Source organism: Numenius arquata, chromosome 8, assembly GCF_964106895.1.
Source record: "Numenius arquata chromosome 8, bNumArq3.hap1.1, whole genome shotgun sequence".
Classification (NCBI taxonomy): Eukaryota; Metazoa; Chordata; class Aves; order Charadriiformes; family Scolopacidae; genus Numenius; species Numenius arquata.
Window position 1 is genome coordinate 15,497,135 of NC_133583.1, and position 18,988 is coordinate 15,516,122.

Consider the following 18,988-nt stretch of genomic DNA (forward strand, 5'->3'; position numbering starts at 1 on the left):
TCCACTGAAAGATAAAAAAGAAACATTGCACAACATAGCTACGCAAGAGGCCCGCAACAACAAAAAAAATGTCTTGGGGCAGCTTTGAAATATATATAAACAAGTATAACATTACTGAGGCGGGAAGGAATACTATAAACAACAGGGTCATATTGTAACTTTAATTTAAAAATTGCAAAATAGCTGAAATGCCAAAGGAATATCCTTAAAGGGCTTTGTGGGGTGGGAGGGCATAGTTGGGTTTTTTAAACAATCATAAATACTCTCAGAGTTGTACTGGAATGAAACAAGAGCGGCATCTAGTGGCTCGCAATGTTATGGTACTTACTCGCATTGAACAGCTGGGATATGTTCCAGACCTGCTTTTCTACAGCATTCATTACAATCGTCTGGGCTGTAATTGAGTATCTGGCGAGTATCTTGCTAGCCAAGCTTGGAAGGGGGCTGGGGGGCAGGTTAACATGTAAGGGAATAAGTAAAGATGTATTATTCTCTGTTTATCTGGGCATTGTTAGCAACTTAACTTAGGATCAAGTCGATGGAAGGGTTTTTTTGTTTGTTTTTTAAATCTGGCAAGAAGAAACTGCACAGTCTTTAAGAACATATTTAGTATAGCTCTAGGACTAATAGTGATGTGTTCTTTATGTATGCACATGTTTGGTTACCACTGACTTCCAACTATAAAGAATGCTAACAGTGCACTTTCATACATCATATACGTCTGGTGACATCTTCCAAAATTTATTTAATACTCTTTTATGAGTTGCATATTTTTACTGTGAAAATATTGGAAAGAAGTTCCCCAATTGGGAATTTTGGAAATTCTTTATGAAAGTAGACAGTGTATTTGCAGGAACAGATTTCCTGAGTCATTCAGATCCCCTGGGGCAAGATCACTTTGTTTGCTGAGGAAAGGGTACGGTATTATGGTATTAGGGAGACTTGATGAGTTCTTGATCCAGATTCCATTTTAATTACATATTATTAATCATTTTGCAGTTGGAAAAATATCACATTGTCTATGTGTAACTAATTAGGAACTTGTGGTTTTTTTAAATTAATGTGTAGAGGTTTCTTTTGCAATATGAGATTGAGCTGAGAATACACAGCACTGGAGCATAAATTTTACTCCACAGTTCAAAAAATATTCCTCTAGAACAGCAAATGAACAGCAAACAAAATTCAATTGTTTATTATATTCCAAAATTAGTGTGAGATACTACAGACATTCCTGATTCTTCAAATATCACCACTGAAAAGGCAATTTAAGTAACACAACCTGCTTTGTTCAGTTCTTATCTGCAGTTCTTGTCTTTTTGAAACTGTTCTCTGACAGTAAAAATATTTTATCTAATAATGCCCTCACACAGTAACCACACAAGCATAAGTACATATTAATTGATATCACTGTTTATGACTAGGATGGCAACGAAAGTGACTGTTACAAAGGCTGCTATTGCTATCAGCAGTTCAGAACAGCATGCAAGGAAGACTTAAATTGCAATCAGTGTCATACACAAAGTCATTAAACTAATATTTATATTTAACCTATATTTAACAGAATTGAAGTGTTGATTGTGAATACAGGTGCAAACGACATAATTTAAAACATTTAAAAATTTATGTAACATGGAATAAAATAAAAATAAAAAATGTGTGCGGTGGTAATTCATTGTTTTAGAATTCAACTTAGCAAAGTGTCTATATACTTTAGAAATTTTTTTTTATTATTTTCAGTTTTCAGATTTTAAACTGAAATTTAAAGGTAAAATTTCAGTTTTAAAATTGAAGTACAAAATTATTGCAGATTCTTAGAAAGTACTTTGATTCTGCCAAACATTGGCATTTACCAAGTCCAAATGACAGTTGGTTTTCTTTTTCTCCCACAAACTTTTAGGTTAAGAAAGGTCAGACTAGCTTAATACAGCTGATAATCATAGAATCATAGAATCATTCAGGTTGGAAAAGACCCTTGGGATCATCGAGTCCAACCATCAACCCTACTCTACAAAGTTCTCCCCTACACCATATCCCCCAACACCATCTAAATGACTCTTAAATACATTCAGGGATGGTGACTCAACCACATCCCTGGGCAGCCCATTCCAGTGTCTGATCACTCTTTCTGTGAAGAATTGTTTCCTACTGTACAGTCTAAAGCTACCCTGTTGCAGCTTGAAGCCATTCCCTCTTATTCTATCACTAATTACCTGTGAGAAGAGACCAGCACCAACCTCTCTACAGTGTCCTTTCAAGTAGTTATAGAGAGTGATGAGGTCTCCCCTCAGTCTCCTCTTCCTCAAACTAAACAGTCCCAGCTCCTTCAATCGCTCTTCATTAGATTGATTCTCCAGGCCCTTCACCAGCTTCGTTGCCCTCCTCTGCACTCGCTCCAGCACCTCGGTATCTCTCTTATATTGAGGTGCCCGAAACTGGACACAATACTCAAGGCCTGGGTACGGGGGGACAATCACCTCCCTACTTCTGCTGGTCACACTATTTCTAATACAGGCCAGGATGCCATTGGCTTTCTTGGCCACCTGGGCACACTGCTGGCTCATATTCAGCTGCTTGTCAACTAGAACCCCCAGGTCCTGTGAAAGCTTGAATTTAAATCTCTGGAAAATAAAGGATTTTGAAAGCGAGGAGAGTGTAACCTTTATCCATTTTCTATCATTTCAGAAATATAGCTGCTGACTTACAATACAGTACAACAAATGAGATTTGTTGGCAAAACTTGCCATAATTGTAAGCTTTAAGTACAATCCTATTCTCAGTAAAGAAAGTTTAAAATAAAGACAAACGCAAAGCCTTAGTACATTATATGACTATAGCGTATACTTCTGTCTAGTATTTCCAACACACCAATTTTACATCATTATAATGTTCTAGCTATTACATTTACTGTATCAGTCCTTTGAGTATTTAGAAGACAGCAGCTGTATGTCTTTTTGAAACACCCGCAAAACTCAAAATTTAAATAAGCTTTTAAAAATGTATTTATTTTTTCCCACACAGGCCAGCTATACATGCTACATCACTCATAGGGACCTTCCCTGTGACCTTTTAGTTAGGGCAGGTCATATGTCCAAGAGTTAAACCACAGCTAAAGTGGCAACTGAATTGTGCTATTTGTGTAAGTAAAGAAAGAATGGGACTCAGACATGCTCACTGCTGTTCCAAATGCAAATGCAATTACATGCATGCGTGCAAAGTAATCCCTGCTGTAGAGTCTTCCATGTAAACACAAGTGAAGAGATTTAGACAGATAGGCAGGGGACACCAGTAAATAATTAGGTAATACCGATCATGAAGATATGCAACACTTTCAGATCATCAACCACCTTATTCGCCATCAACAATTTGGGGGAGTGGGGGAAAGAAGGAGAAGCAGAGGATCATCTGTTGAAAAAGGACGATCAAAAAGAAAGAAAAAATGTAATTAAAGTGAAACACTTGAAATGTAAAAACCAGCCAACTCCCATCTGTAATCACCCGTGAAACCCAGAAACAATGATTGCACTGATCTCCAGCAGCGTTGTCTTTTGCCAGCTCCAATGGCTGAAGGAACCGACCATCTGCAGAGACGTGTACGGTACCTGCCCTGAATGTGTGAATGACCGCTTTTGTTCAAGACCTGGAGACATGTTTTTAGTTAATGCAAGACAGTTCTACTGGTAAAACGTTACTAAATCAATTGTATATCAATATGCATTCTGGTATCGCGGCAGTTACAGTTCAGCGTGTAGAGTAACAATAATGGAAAACAGAACTTGCCATTATGTATCATTAAGGTATAATCAATTACAGGAATCTGTTAGTGCTTTCCTTCAGAGAATCAATCATGAGGAAACACAATCTACTTAAATGTGCAGATAACAAACGGAAATGATTTTTAAAACAAGGTGATTGGGTTGAAAACATTTTTAAAGATAAACTTTAACAGATTTCCTGACCTCATTTTATTAATGCAAAAGTCAAAATAGACAGAAATGCTGGCATTATATTCCAAGAATGGAATATGAAAGTTCCTATTAAATCTGGGCCTGGAGCGTGCATTTTCCAGCCAACATCCAAGATTGCATTTGCAGTATTCATCATTATATATTTGTGCGTATATACAATGATGTCATTGTTTATGGCACTATAAAGACCAATTCAAAAAACACAGTTTTTATGCTGTCCTCCTGGAGTTCACTTACACACAGGCTGAAGAGCAGTGCTCACCAAATTCAGAAGTTAATGTCAGCGCTTAGCTGGAGACAAGAGCAGAGAGGTGCCCGTGCACAGGCTGAGCGCTCTTGTGCACTCCAGAAGCCAGGCAACCATGGTAAAAGCTAATGAAACCATCAGACACATCCTCGGATGTGCTCCAGAGGATCTGTCACTGCAGAAATGCTTTATCGGTCAAAAGCAGAGCTGAACTGTAGTCTGAAGAGAAAGGGGAAGACAACAAATGAAACAGTTTTGTATCCTGTAAATTCTCTCCTTGTGTTTCTGCCCAGATTTACCCTGAAACACCAGGAACACTCGCGGTTTACACAGGTAGCACAGGTACCAGGCGCCCGTGTAAGACAAAACTAAATCAGCCGAAACACTTTGGACTTGACAACAACCCCACTTCCCAGTTCCATCTTCTCATGCACAATGGGAAAATAGGAAGATGAGGTGATGTGCTGGGATAGGATGAAGGGAAGGAACAACTCTTGAAACATTAGGGGTGGGAGGAAAAAAAAAAGCTACCAAGGCTTAATAGCTTTCAATCCAACCAGTCCCAAATGGTATTGAAAAGTATTACCTTTTAATCAAAGCGAAAGTGAGCAACATGTAAAACCTGCATTACCAGGATTTCAAGAGGTCCTTGTTTAAAACAGCTCTCCACCTTGTATCATTCACTGCCTTCTTTCAGCAGAATCTCCCTAATTACCATTTCATTTCTCCACAAGCCCAGCAACTCCCATTCAAGAGGAACACTGGTGTTGCCAGTATGTAGAGAGGGCAAGGACTCGGACATTATTCGGAGGAAATACGTAGCAAAGTATTTACCAAGAGACCACAAGGGATTTTTTTTTAAAATAACAATTTCTTTATCTATGGGGATAATTGTAGATGCTAACTAGGCTGCTGCTTTATGGAATTTGGTGCAGAACTTAGACCAAAATTGGGGAACATGTTGCTATTCAAGGATTTTTACAGCACATACTACACATTCTTATTTTCTGAATTTTTATTAATCTTTAAGAGATTTCCCATTCTATAACCTGGAATAAATCCCAATGAATAAAGATCCCATAAAATCTGTAGAAAATTGCAATTCTAAGAGATGGAATGTAGCAGGTATAGAAATTGAGTAATTTTTCATAACACCACCATCTTAAATTTCACCTCCTTGCTAGGTCTTTTCATATCATTGACATTTTACAGGTAGTTAAAGCCTGGAAATTTGGGTCTTTCTAGGAGAACAATAGTCACTTGACCTCTAGAGAGCTACTTCAATAGCCATTTACCTGTATGGGAATTTCAGTAAAAACAGGGACAATTTTGAAAAGGCAACATAGGATTTACCCCTTCACTGAGAGGCGTGCACTTAGCTTCAAACATCCCTACCTCCATCATTAATCAGTGACACACAGTGATACTTCACGGGACTATTAATTTCCTAAGTGTTTGCAGGAAACAGCTGCATCCTCTGCTGCTACATGAATGCATTAGAAGACATGATGCTTATGTCAGGGAAAGATTTACAGGGATCTGAAGTGGTACGTGGTCTTAGGTAAAATAGTACACAGCTTGCTATGAAAGATCTTTACGGAAGATACGATCAACCAACAGCCAGGCACTGTGCCGAATACAGGCAAAAATGTCCAGGGCAGCAGGACGTCTATGTTGCCAATGGCAAGAGAGTGAAGATGAGTTAACCACAGCACACACTCTTGCAGGGCAGATCCCCAACCTGCCTCCACAGCCTGCTGCTGCTGCTATGGGGGCAGAATTTGAGCCAGGCACGCTGGTGAGAAGGAAGTGTGACAGAAAGGAGAGAAGAATATTCAGAACAGTTCGGAAGTGTGGTACGGTGGCAAGGTCTGACAGTGGGCTGGGGAGAAAGCCTTGGAAAGCCCTTGGAGCCCCCAAGACCTACCACAGCCTTTTGCAACCTCAGGTGACCTCCATCCAGACCATTTTACCTCATCATAATTGCATACATCCTTTCCAAAAATCACAAACCCAGCAAAATTCCCACAAACCCTACAAATTGTACCAGATCTCCTCACCTCACTGCCAACCAGCTGGCCTTTGCCAGCCCTACACCCAAAACCTCCCCTGTCCCCTCCAACACAACAGACACACACCCAGCTCCACTCTTCTTTACTGCCAAATTCTGTTTTACATATGATGCTGAAAGCTCTTGAGCTGACTTTGTCAGCAGGAGCTTCACACAGGCACAGAATATCGATTAAATCTTTCACTAGTATCTTTGATAGACACATTTTGGATCCACAGTAATACTTCTCTGAACACATGCTCCTCATTTCAAAAAGCTAACTGGTCACAGAATAAGATTTCAAGTCCTTTTTTTATATGTAAATTGAATACCCCAAAAGCTTTAGCTATATAGCTGTTAGCTTAAATCTGAAATATGAAACACATAAATGTAACACTAAAGCAAATAATGTTATTGTAATGTTGCTTTTTTTTTTTCTTTTAAATGAACCAGAAACAAAACACTTATTTAAACTTGGCCTCTATGATTTTTCAAGAAACATACCATCACGTTTTCCAAGCTTTTCCCACAGGCAAGTGCGTCCTCTGTTTTTTATTTCAGTTGTTTATCTATTTATCCATTGCACTTTGTTGCAGTAACCATGGGCCTGATACTGAACACGATCTTTCACCAGGAGAAGGGTTTTTTTGTTTGTTTTTTAAGCAGGACATCTCCCACAGCATGACCCACAAAACCAGTGATAAAGATGTGTACATCAGGCAATATACATAAGGTTGAAATGCAAAGCATTGAAGAAAATTATTAAAACATGAATCCTAAACTATACGTGCATAGAAATAAGCACAATTATTTCATACTATCAGTCACAGTCAAAACTGTACTAGTACGTAGAGTACACTGTAGAAGACTGTACATCTAAGTCTGAAGTTTTCACACATAATCACAGAATTGTCATATTTTGAAATTTTCAATTTTTTTTTTAAAAAACCTGCAAGCCATTAACTGTGGCCCTTGACATTGATCTATCTATTGTGTTTTGTGCCATTGCCTATTATTCATGGAAAAGTAATTGCTTTTATTTTTTCAAATAATTTCCAAAAAAGCTGAGTTTAAAAGTCACCAGTGACTATTTCACAAGCAGGAGCTTTCAATTAACTATTAAACAAATATGCAAGTGTATTTTTCTGATAAAAAAAATCCCATAGTTCACTGAATTCAGACAAATCCTGCAAATTATGAATCGACCAACCACATGATTGATGAAATGATGCGTGAAAATAGAGGCAGAGGCAAAATAACCTACTTGAACCCAGGAAATTTTCAGACAATAATCATTACCAGCTTTAATTAACTTCAACACAAAAGCGTGGGCTCGTTCTGTTTCAAGTTAATGAAGCTCAACACACAGACACTACAATTACAGACAAAGCATAAGTCTAAAGCAGGTTGTATTTTAGGATTGAAATAATGAGCTTGGTATTTTAATTTTGTAGTCAGCAATTAGGTGAGATTCAGAAACAAAGAAACAATACATGCAATTGAAATGTTAAGGTACCAGTGTAGCTGGCTTTCACTCAATATCTTTCTTATAAGTTAAAGGCAAGAAAGTAACTTTTTCATACAACAAGCAGTATGTACAATACCCTGGAAATATTTCCACTATGATCATCTAAGATTTACTCACTTTCATACTACACAAGTCAGAAATGTGACCTCATCTAAAGCTATGAACTGCTCAGTGACTTCTATCTTGCCTTTCTCATATATATTCATTAAATCTTTATCTATAATACTGTTATTTCCATTTAAAATTATTGTTGTGTAGCAAAAAAGCGTCTCTCCCACAAAAATGAATAAACCTAGATTACTTCCACCCTTTTCAATAATTTGCCTATTCCTAAATACCAGGTTGGAAGAATATACGACCTTTAACTTAATCTCATCACCAAGCACCTCCAAAAAAAAAAAAAGCACAAAGAGAAAAGATGGTCTGCCATTTATTTCTCCCATTTATAGTTTATTAAACCTAAAGATAATAGGAAAAAGGTGGAAAAAAGCAGAGAATGTCTGGGCTGTAGTATCAGATATCACTGCTTATTACTGGCTATCTGCCTAGTAATCATAAATCCATAGGGTAATATTCAAAAATCTTTTGCTTTTCAGGTAGGTGTGAGCCAAAAAGAAAAAAAAAGTTTAATTTTCACGAAGAGCAGAAAACAGCAAGCACAGCACAATTGGGTACCAGGATGCATAAATATTCCTGATTACAAACCCTTTCACATAAAGCAAACAGGAAGAGTTTGAAGCTAACAGTGTGTACATCATGCGAAAGGTATCTCTGTCCCAAAAGATAGATATCACATAGACTATGAATGAACTGCTCCAATAAATTATATTATTCCTCAGAGGGGAAAGGAGAGCAATGTTATAAACAGTGACTTCAGAAAAGTGAGAACAATAGGGCATTGAATTTTGCAAGAGTGGATTAAGGATCGTTTTTTCCTGGAGGAGAGCTCAGTATCATTGACCAATGAGCCTTATAAATAAAAACATTAACTCCAGCAGTGCCTGCTCCTCTAAGCACCTTAGCATCTCGTCCTTTCAACGTATCAGAAACTAAATGTAGATACAAAGTACGTACAAGTAAATACAGAAATAAATAGATGTTTCAAATAGATTCTTTAAAATATACTTTCCAGACAGTTCAGAAAGCCTGTGATTCTGGCAAAACACACATCTCAAACACACAGCTTTGATGATAGACTGTGCTGTGTATCTTTGGTGTAGAAGTCTTAACAAATCACAAAACAACAATCTCTGTACATCACCTCCTCCTTGTGCTGTCTGATACACACAGAATATCCACGGATAAAGGAAAGCTAAGCCAGAACAGCGTTTTAAAAAATGAATCTTGATAGTATCAAAATCCTTGCAACTGTCACTTTCCTTCAGCATCGCTTAAACCAAGGAGAGTAGTTTTGTTAAAACATCCACCAAGATCTTGACAGGACTAAAGGAACGTACAAGTAAATCTGACTCCCAGTGTGAAACTGCTCAGTGCTGAGGGCAGGGCTGCTGCTGGCCAGATAAAAAGCACAGGGCTCAGAGCTCAAGCCACTGAGTAGCTGACCTTTTCTGCAGCAGAAAGTTAAAAGCTAATTACAGGACGTTTTCAGAAGGCAACAAGCTGTTTTGGTTTTGGTTTTTTTTTTTTTTTTCCTGAGAGAGTGATGATCACTAATTTCTGGGCCACAAGTCTCGACAAGCAAGTCAAACTATTGCCTGCCATGAAGTGATTTTTAATCCCAAATTCCTGTTTTCTACCACAATACACCAGACATTAAGCATTGGCAACTCTAACTTCATCTTGCATGGTCCCTTCTCCTCTTCTCTGGCTCTATAGCTGCTTTCTTGGTTAGTTAGAATTGGAAACTGACAGTTCCATAAATGTCTACTAGAGACATGTTTTTAAATGGATCATCTCTGTCTGCTCTGACAATGATAAGACAAGTTTCTCTGAGGTTTATGGCAATCTCAAGGAACATATGTTTTTCAATAACATTGTGATATTTTTCCTCATCTCCTATCCAGCGTTCACTCCCTGCACATACTTGTTTTGCCAAACTTCTCTGAAACCCATATTTAAATGGTATTCGAATGTTACCTACTATTATTCTCTCTGAAGGTTTCTTTTGTTTTATAATGAAGCTTATGTCAGGCAGCTTCTTACTGTTTATATAATTGCCTAACCTGACACAGAAGAGGATAGAGGAAAGAGGGGTTTGCCTTTTTTTTTTTTTTTAAAAAAAAAAAAAAAAAAGGAAGGAGCTGAAAATGGTTTCTCCATTTTAGCCTCACTATAAGCAAAGGTAATGGCTTTAGAGAGACTTGCAAAAAGATTACTGTCAGTACTCTTGAATCACAAAGATATTAACACTTAACAGCTTTGCCTTTACACATTATTTAGTTATTTCTCCTTTTCCAGCCTCCTCTCGTTCACTTTACAGTCTTCTGACACCTAACCTTTTACTGTACTCTGTCTGCTTTTTTCTGCATCCTCCACACTCTTCCTTTCACAAACTTCAGTTCCCCTTTGCTTCATTTAACTTGTCCCGACCACTCTTACATCCCTGCCCAGACCGGTGGACCTGGCCTCCAGGAACTGCTCACCTTCCCAAACGCCAGTCTGCTTTGAAACACAGGGAAAGTTGCCACCTTCTCAATTATAAATTGTGGCACACTTGGATCACATGCTATTTTGACCCTGTGGAAAGGCAATCACATTGGCAGAGGCTATCCTGGGTGGGGCGGTTTTAGAAGGAACATTACGTATTTTGAAAGAGGATATTTTTTTGAAGCCTGAAGTGAAGTTCTTGCAAACTTACACTAAATCTCAGCTTGATATGACAAATCTCAATCTAATTATAAGGCTGCAGTATTAAGTACTGCTATTGATTTTCTGCTAAAAGTTAATTTCATAACATCTCTCTTTTTTGTTCGTTTCTTTCTTTCTTTTCCTGCTGGAACGTGAGCATATCTGTTTTCATACGACTGGCTCCTTCTGGGGCATCATTATGCCTTTATCTGAACATTATCCTCGCTTACTCCCCTATCTGTTCTATTGGAATAAGTTAAAGAATTGCCTTACAAAAACAATAAAAGAAAGAATTCTGTGTTGCAAACACCAAGTTTTATCACTATTTTAATGAGAACTTCTGTTTTACTTATAAGCTTCACCTGTGAATTTATGTGAATATGCAAGAATCTCAGCTTTTCTTTCTTTTAAACATGTCTCTAATTTTTATAAGATGCTTACAGAGAGCATAAAAAAAGCAACCTGGAAATACTTAATGATTTGAGCATGGGAAAGGAAAAACTGTATATATGTATTATACGTATGTAAATAATTTCTGTTCCATCTTGTTATTGCTGTTAGATCTGACCTATGACTCTTCTTAGTTTTGGAAAATACATTCCTTTTTTGCAGAATTGTGCCAGAGAGGAAAAGTCTTATACTGCAGTTCAAATCCATCCTCTGAATCAAGCAGAAGAGAAACTCAGACTAGGGCCTCTGAGATCCAAAGCAACTGCCCTATCCATCAGGCTTTTTGAGCCGAGTGTCTCACAAACTCTTCTGCTGCAGTTGTTTCACATCCTATAAATAATTTAATATTCACTAGAGAAGCAACTTGAACAGGTTTCTCATATCCTGAGAGCTCCACCTATTTGATTATGAGTTGTTCCAAAGTGGAGGTTTCCCTTGCTCAGGAAAAGCTTTGGGGTATCTCAATGTTTAATCGGAAAACTTCAAATTTTGAAAACACTCATGGGATGAGAAAGCTATTTCCTTCTCATTTCTGGTAGCAAGCAAACACAGTAAAGGGACAAATAAACATAAAAGGAAAAATCTCAGGAAGACAAAATTATCTGATCAGTAATACAGCTCTTTGACAAATCTAGGTTTCAGATTTCTGTAATTATTTACAGCAGGTATCACCAGGCAAAAAGCACTGTGTCCATATTCGATGGGTAGAACTGAATTTATAGTGTGTTCCTCAGTACACGCTTCAGATAGCGATTGCTACTACAAGAGATGTAGGCAGGAATAAACCCAGAACTGTCTGAAAACTACTTCTGGTAGGTCTTTAATGAGACTAATGGTTAATGGTTACCAAAAGGATGAGTCCTATAAGTGCAGTCAGAAGAATGAACCTCCAGAACTCTGTGCCAAACTTTCTCAGAAGCAAAGCACGTTATTTGCAGTAGCAAATTCAGATCACAGTTGCCAGTTCCTTTGCTGTTGAGCCCCATAGATGGATAGAGTAACTAGTCAACTAAACAGGCAGAGTATTACTGTTCTTTTTGATGGCTCCCTTATATAGGGCAGAATGGCACCAAACAATTTGTTTGCAGCAGAAAAATTACGAGTTAGCTGAAAAATCAACTCCTGCATCTCTGCTTCTAAAACAATTAACTCCACACATTTCTGTGCTTCGCTATCAAACTCACTCCTTGTCAACAGAAGTTATGAACATACGTAAAAATAAAATAGTTCTAGTAATTTACTTTTTTTTTTTTTTTGCAGTAAGAGAACTTAGAAATTCTTAGAAAGAAACATGTGTGGAAGGGAGAAAAGTAATGAAAGTTCTCCACTTACCATAATTGTTTTTAAAAGCCAAAAATTTCCCTCATTTCTCAAAAAAAAAAAAAAAAATCTATAAAACTGCAAAGTGAAAAAAACTAATGAAGAAGTTTATCATTAGAAGATGAACTAAAATATTGCTAGCCTTTTTTTGTTGTTGTTGGTCCTGGTTTCATAAAACCTTGTTCTCTTTTTCTGTTCACTTACCACAGAGGCAGAAAACAGATAAAATCTTGGAGATTAAAATAACCCAAAAGGTGCACAGCCCCTCTTCCCCTGTACACTGATACTTAATCCCTGCCACACATGCAGAGTGAAAGTGATGTGAAAGTCTTCCTCTGAAGGTTACCTTAAAAGTGCATCAATTCTAAAGAATTCTTAACCAGTAACATCTGAACTCACTGGTGTCTCGATAGTTCCATAGTCATTTCAGTTTTCCTTTTCCCAACCTCAGCAAATAAATAGGAAAGAGTAGACAAGCTAAAGCGCTCTCCACTGAAAGGACTTATCCTTAGAGCTAAAAACCTGGACGTTAATTTGTTGCAGTTCTGGTATTAGAGCAGTTGAGAAGTCCTTAATTTGAGCTCACATAAATCAACAAGAATAATGCTAAACTAAGAACTGCAATGCTGAAGCTTTTTTCTTTCAGAAAAAAGTATACAAGTATTTTCCGAAAGAAAAAAAAAAAGGAAAAACTAAAACTGAATAAAGACTCTAACAGATGCTTTTAGCATTTAAATGTGTCCTATTGTGCTGTGTAGTTCACTAACTCAGTAGATGCTCATGCTTCTATTCCCTTTTACCTTCCTCTTAGCCCTCAAACTGCAGCAGAAATCTTAAGAGTATGGGGCTTTGTTGTTGCTGTTGGTTTTGAACAGCATTCCAAATTCTGTGCTGTCTTTCCTTATCTTGCTTATCTTTTGATCAGTGCCAACAACTGAACTGTCCAGAACACCCAGTAACAACAAGACTTCTACAGATCCTGGCAGCATTCCTACATCAGAGCTATATCCAAATTATGCTTTCGGTTGGATGCACATAACCATATAGATGAACCTGCTGCAGGATCACAAGTGTAAGAGGAACACAAAGACAAACCCCTTGAGAGCAGGTCCCTAGGTCCTGTGTGAGGCACCTCAGGGAAGTGCTCCAGAGGCAGATTTTACAATGGTATAATCTATAAAGTTTCCAGGTTTTCTAGCTACTTCTGCAAGAGTTGCACAGGGCAAAATTAACAGTTTAGATTGGTGCAAGTTAAGGATCTCTTCCCTGTGGCTTCTTACAAGCTACAGGCATATTGTCCATACCCCATTCAAATATAGCTGAGAGCTCTTTGGTCTGCAAAGTATTTCAAAGAAAGTCCAAACAGGAATTTGGACTGCCAGAACTCATATTAGGTTTTCAGGCTTGGAGTTTAGAGAGATTGATTTCTGATCGAGAAAGTAAGCAGCTGGGATAAATAAACCATAGAACACATCAAACTTCAGGTGTTCCACTGCTATTTGAAATGCACTTTTCAGAAAGTCATTTCATCCATTGGTTCTAAGTGCTGGAAGTCCAGCAGACTTCCCTTTCCATTGTGGATGTTCGGAACCCTTCAAGAGCTGACTTCAGTCTCGTGGACATTATTCTAACAGCCAAAAAATATTAATACCAATAGGCTGTAAATCTAGTTACTATGTGCCTCATTCAAAATTAGTGAGATAATAAATACATAAACAGACTTTTCTAAAACACTAACATGAAAGTAATGCACATGTTACAATAGGAGTTTATTAAGATTATATAGAACAGTTACTCAATCATCTTTTATCCTTGTATTTTCCAGTAACTGATATCAATGTAATTACCATCTACTTGATTAAATTTTAATAAATACCTAAGCATTTAACAATCCATCATTATAAATTTTTGCATGGTATCACTACACTAAATAAACATCTAGGTCAGAATTTTTTAAAAAAAGTAGAAACAATTTTATGTCTATATTTAAGCTCTATATCTAGCAGTTGAATTTCAAAATCACTAGAAGTCTGGTAGCTCCCCTTGAAAGACATCAATAAGCTATCTAATAATATTAACAGATGAAGTATTAGACCCAGAAGGTACAGAGTTTATGAACTGGACTAATTCTGTTCCTCAGCCCTCTTTTGCTATTTGTGTTTTCTCCTTAAACCTTTGAAGTCTCACCTTTTTTAGACTTTCAAAAATCTTTGAATATGTATAAAAAAATACATTCTTCACCTGTGTAAACCACTGGAAAATCCTTAACTATCCATCTGCTCATTCCACAAGGTATTTTTCTATAGCCAATGAATATACTCCAAGAGTAAGAATGGTATTTTCAAGGACATGAAATGCAATTAGGAATTAACAGCCAGAAAAACCTGGCAGACCTGTACCTAGCTCTGGTATAATTTTGAAAACCTCTTCCTTAAGACTCTGCCAGATGTTATAGATCTAAAAAATAAAAAAATTAAAAAATAATGAAAAGCAGCCTTATACCATTATTCCTTTTTTATCCCACTAAATTAACTTTAAGAGTATTCTTAAAAGAAAGTAATCCTTTCCTAAAAACTATTTGATTAATTCCCTTCTAGTCTTGTGACATAAAACTGAAATAAGTTCAGCAATCTGAAAGTATTGGTACTTGAACCTCTCCTATCTTATACACAATGTGAAGCTACCACAATCCAAAAAGAAAACATCTAGTAATTCAGGTGACATCAGCTATGCACTAGGCTTGATTCTATTAAAAAGGAAATAACCTTGCTTTTTTATTATCACATCACACACACGCAGAGAAAACTCAGCTGGAATATAAGGCGAGTGAACTAATGAACTTAATTAACACAGAGAAAATAAAAGAACTACCCTGCAAATGTGTGTGTATAATGAAACCGTTCAGCAAATGAACCAGTAGTGATAACAAAACTTTGTATGACTTCCTCCTACCACTGGGGTCAGAGGTGTGAAAGCTGGGTAGGAACCAAGCATTATGAATTTTTATTGATCCTAATTTTTTTTTTTTAAAGTTTGTAAGAAAAAAAAGTACAAGTTACTTTTACTGCTCCATTGAAAATTCCAGCATCAGTTCCACTGCTGAGCATCCACCTCCTGAGATTACTGAAAACCAGAATTAATACAACAGTATAATAGATCTTCTTCTCAATCTGTTCAGATGGTAACAACACTCAATGCATTTCTATTCTATGAGCTCGGATACAACCACATAAATAGTATAATATTATAGAGGACTCAAGTGCCACCACAGACCACACGCTGGCAGTTTAAGTGTGCTTTGCTACCTCGCTAGTAACTGCATAAGAGCAGCAGCAGCTGGGTATCACATCGGTGTATTTTAACGCAACAAAATCTGTTGACTTTCTACTGGTCTGAGGAAATGTGGTGGGAGGAGAAGGCCTCTAAACTGATGTGGTTGCATGGGATGCATATGCAAATAAAGTCTTAGGTATATGACAGATCCAGAGAAGAGTTTTCCACTTCAGAGCCTCTTCCAGGGCTCTGAACACAAACTCTGCAGCAGTGTTTCTATGAATCATAACAGGGCAGGTTGGTACCTTAGGAAACGCATACTCAAGCACAAAGGAAGTAAATGGTCAGGAGGCCAAATTTCAGTTAACAGCAATGATTACAAATGATTTGAAATTTCTTTTTAATAGATCACCTCCTAACAGATGTTACCCTCTTTTTATCTTTTCCCCAAAATTTTTCTCTGGCAAACAATTAAGTCAACATAACTAAAAGGCGGTTTAAGAATCTCTTTGAAACCCGTAACATCTAATACTCTTGCTGGGTCTGTGCTTGGCAGTTGGCCCCTGTATTGTTTTTTTCATCATGTTAAAGTCACAATATCAGGAGGAATTACTTCATTTTAAACACAGGCAAGCACAGAGACAATGCCCCATATAAAGCAAGATGACCGATCCTTTAAGACTATAGAAATATTGTGATGAGCCAACTTGCTGGAAATCCTGGATTGAGTTAAAGGTTCAAGTATAAATGACACTTAGAAGGCCACTTCCTCTAACTCGTTAAAACTGCAGCTCTTGATTCACATCCCTACCAGGAAAAAAGAATCTCCCAAAGCCCAAATACTGCAGGGTAAATCTTTAGAGTCAGCTCTCACCGATTCTTAGTTTGGCCATTACTCAAAAATGCAATATATAATGCTGATGAGTTAAACATCATATCACCCATTTTGATTTATTTCTTTCAAGTCACTAGGAATTTTATTTATGTCTATAACTACAAGGATTTTATTGGTGGTGCCAATAGATTCAGTCCTGGGATAGACAGTTGAGTGCTTAGACCATTATACAGCATTACAATATATTGATTAGAATACCTATAGAATAACTAAGGTCAAAACTAATGATGTTACTAAGAAAAATGCCCAGAAGGGATCAGGTCTAGCATAACCAAATAATATAGTTTCAGCACTGCTGAAGAGAATACCAGAAGTCTAAAAGATGAACTTCCAGTTATTATTTTCTTTAAATTGGTGTTTTTTCAGTCAATAAAAATATTAATAAAATTTTATTTCTCCCTTATATCATTTTTATGTACTGGTACAATATTATCTATACTCTTTCTCAAGACACAGAAGGTGATGTTGGACCAATAAAAAGCACAAAAGCACTTTCTTTATGTGCTTTCTGAATTTCCAGAATATCTGAGCACAAAGAGTGCAGATTGGTGCTGTGTCACATACCACTAATTCAAAGCATTTAATCCTGTCTTCCACACGTCAGCCAAGGCAATACAAATGCCAAAAAATTCCTCTTTGATAGCAGAATTATATACACTGTCTATTATATAAGCCTTCTGTCCCCCTCCACTTGAATGTACACTATCAAACCATTCTGGCCATTATTTTATATTGAGCAGATGGTATTATGAGATTTTTGATAAAGAACAACAATCACCCAGCAAGGGTTGCAAAGGGGTCGCTGAAACCAAGATTAACAATTGATTAGCTTTAATGGACCGTGACAGTAATAAACAACAGAGCTCTACACAAAGATCTGATTGTCCTGTTAATGCTGCTGACACAAATGGCTTTTAACTGGCTTCCTCAAAGTGTTAATATCTTCAAAGCCTCAGCAAATGAAGGACTTTGTCAAAGTGAGAACTATCCTGCAGTGAAAAAGCACTTACTGTAGACCTCTAAAAAACCTTCTATAAAGTGTGTTTCTGATTTATTCAGACAATAACTCCTATTTCTCCAAGGCTTAAAGTTCAAAAAACCAAAATGCAGTACACCTCTGCAAGGCTGGAATGTAATAGAGCTCTAAAGCATTTGAATACAGAAGCCAGCATTCACTGAATACAACAACTATATGAATTATCACTTTAAGCGAGCTCGTTTGATCCTTACTCCAGCACGGGCTGACAGATCTCAGTATCATATCCTTCTAAACTCATTTTTTTATCCTTAGTCTGAAAAGTTCACTCTTTTTTTTTTCCTTTCTGCACAGAAATCGGTAATTTGCATCGTATTTTTAATACAATAAAATGTTTTATGATTACTGGAAGTAACCATAGTAAAATTTGAAAACAGAACTTGCAGATCTGTGTATCTCTTAGATCTATGTATGGGGAAAAGTCTACAGAAAAAATCTCAATTTCCCTTAATGCTCAAGCTCAAAATTTAAATGTACATATGGCAAATATTCACAGAAGTTTTTAAAATTAAATCTAGATAGACAGAGACAGAGTAAACAAAACTCCACCTAACGCGGCATTCAAGAAACCAAGGATTTAGGAATTCATTACAGGTAAGGAGGTATTTACTCATTTAAGTCTTGAGTAACACTTTCTATTAAACTTTCCGTTCTAGGTGAGATTACTTGGTTTCTAAATTAACCTGCTTTTTTAAAATTAGGTGTCTTATTTAAGCAAAGGCTTTTCTTTTAAACATTTTTAACTGTGAGCTGCCACAGTACTTTTCCCCTCCCATGTTATTCCTAAAGGTAACATTTTGAGACAATAATGGTATGGCTCTAAGGGCTTCTAGGTAAGAGAAAAAATGGTGTCTCATAGACTCAGATCCAAACGGAAACCATTTGCACAAATCAAGGTCATACTAATCCCATCCCTGTGGGTCCCACCCCATCTGCAAATTCAACTCTCTGTAGAACAATTCATTGCCAGTACACTGCAACGATGAAACATGCTGCTAATTACTGTGTTTAAAAATCTTGACCTACACAGACATGCAGGGAATTTAAATGAAATCTCTAAAAGAGTAAAATCCACCTGCTTGGTCTCCCAACACACAAACACAAAACACGTAACCTGTCAAAATACTAAGCCAGCCTTCATTAATTCTGTCTTCTGTAATCAGCATCCTTCTGTTACTCACAGGCTTAGCTTTCTACAGCAGTTCTTCAAGTAAGCTATTGTATAAACTGTTTAGTATACTCTGATGACAAATATTTAAGAAAGTAATTAATAATTACCTGCAAGTCAGCATCAAACTCATGTTTCAGGTAAGCATCTTCTGCAGCTTCAACAAGACGCTGAAAAGAGAAAAAAAAGGTGTATTTTTGAAATAATAGATAACATCTTTAAATCCAAGTGTTTCTTCCAGTATAACA

At 37.0% G+C, this 18,988-nt stretch overlaps 1 protein-coding gene across 1 annotated transcript in view; it reads right to left on the minus strand.

The window, feature by feature from the left end:
* The window catches only part of CACNA2D3 (calcium voltage-gated channel auxiliary subunit alpha2delta 3), a 456,710-nt gene that overhangs the window by 298,956 nt on the left and 138,766 nt on the right, over positions 1–18,988 (minus strand). The window contains exon 4 of the mRNA XM_074151549.1: positions 18,851–18,910. Within this exon, the coding sequence (XP_074007650.1) occupies positions 18,851–18,910 (60 nt within the window). The remainder of the gene's footprint in view (positions 1–18,850; positions 18,911–18,988) is intronic.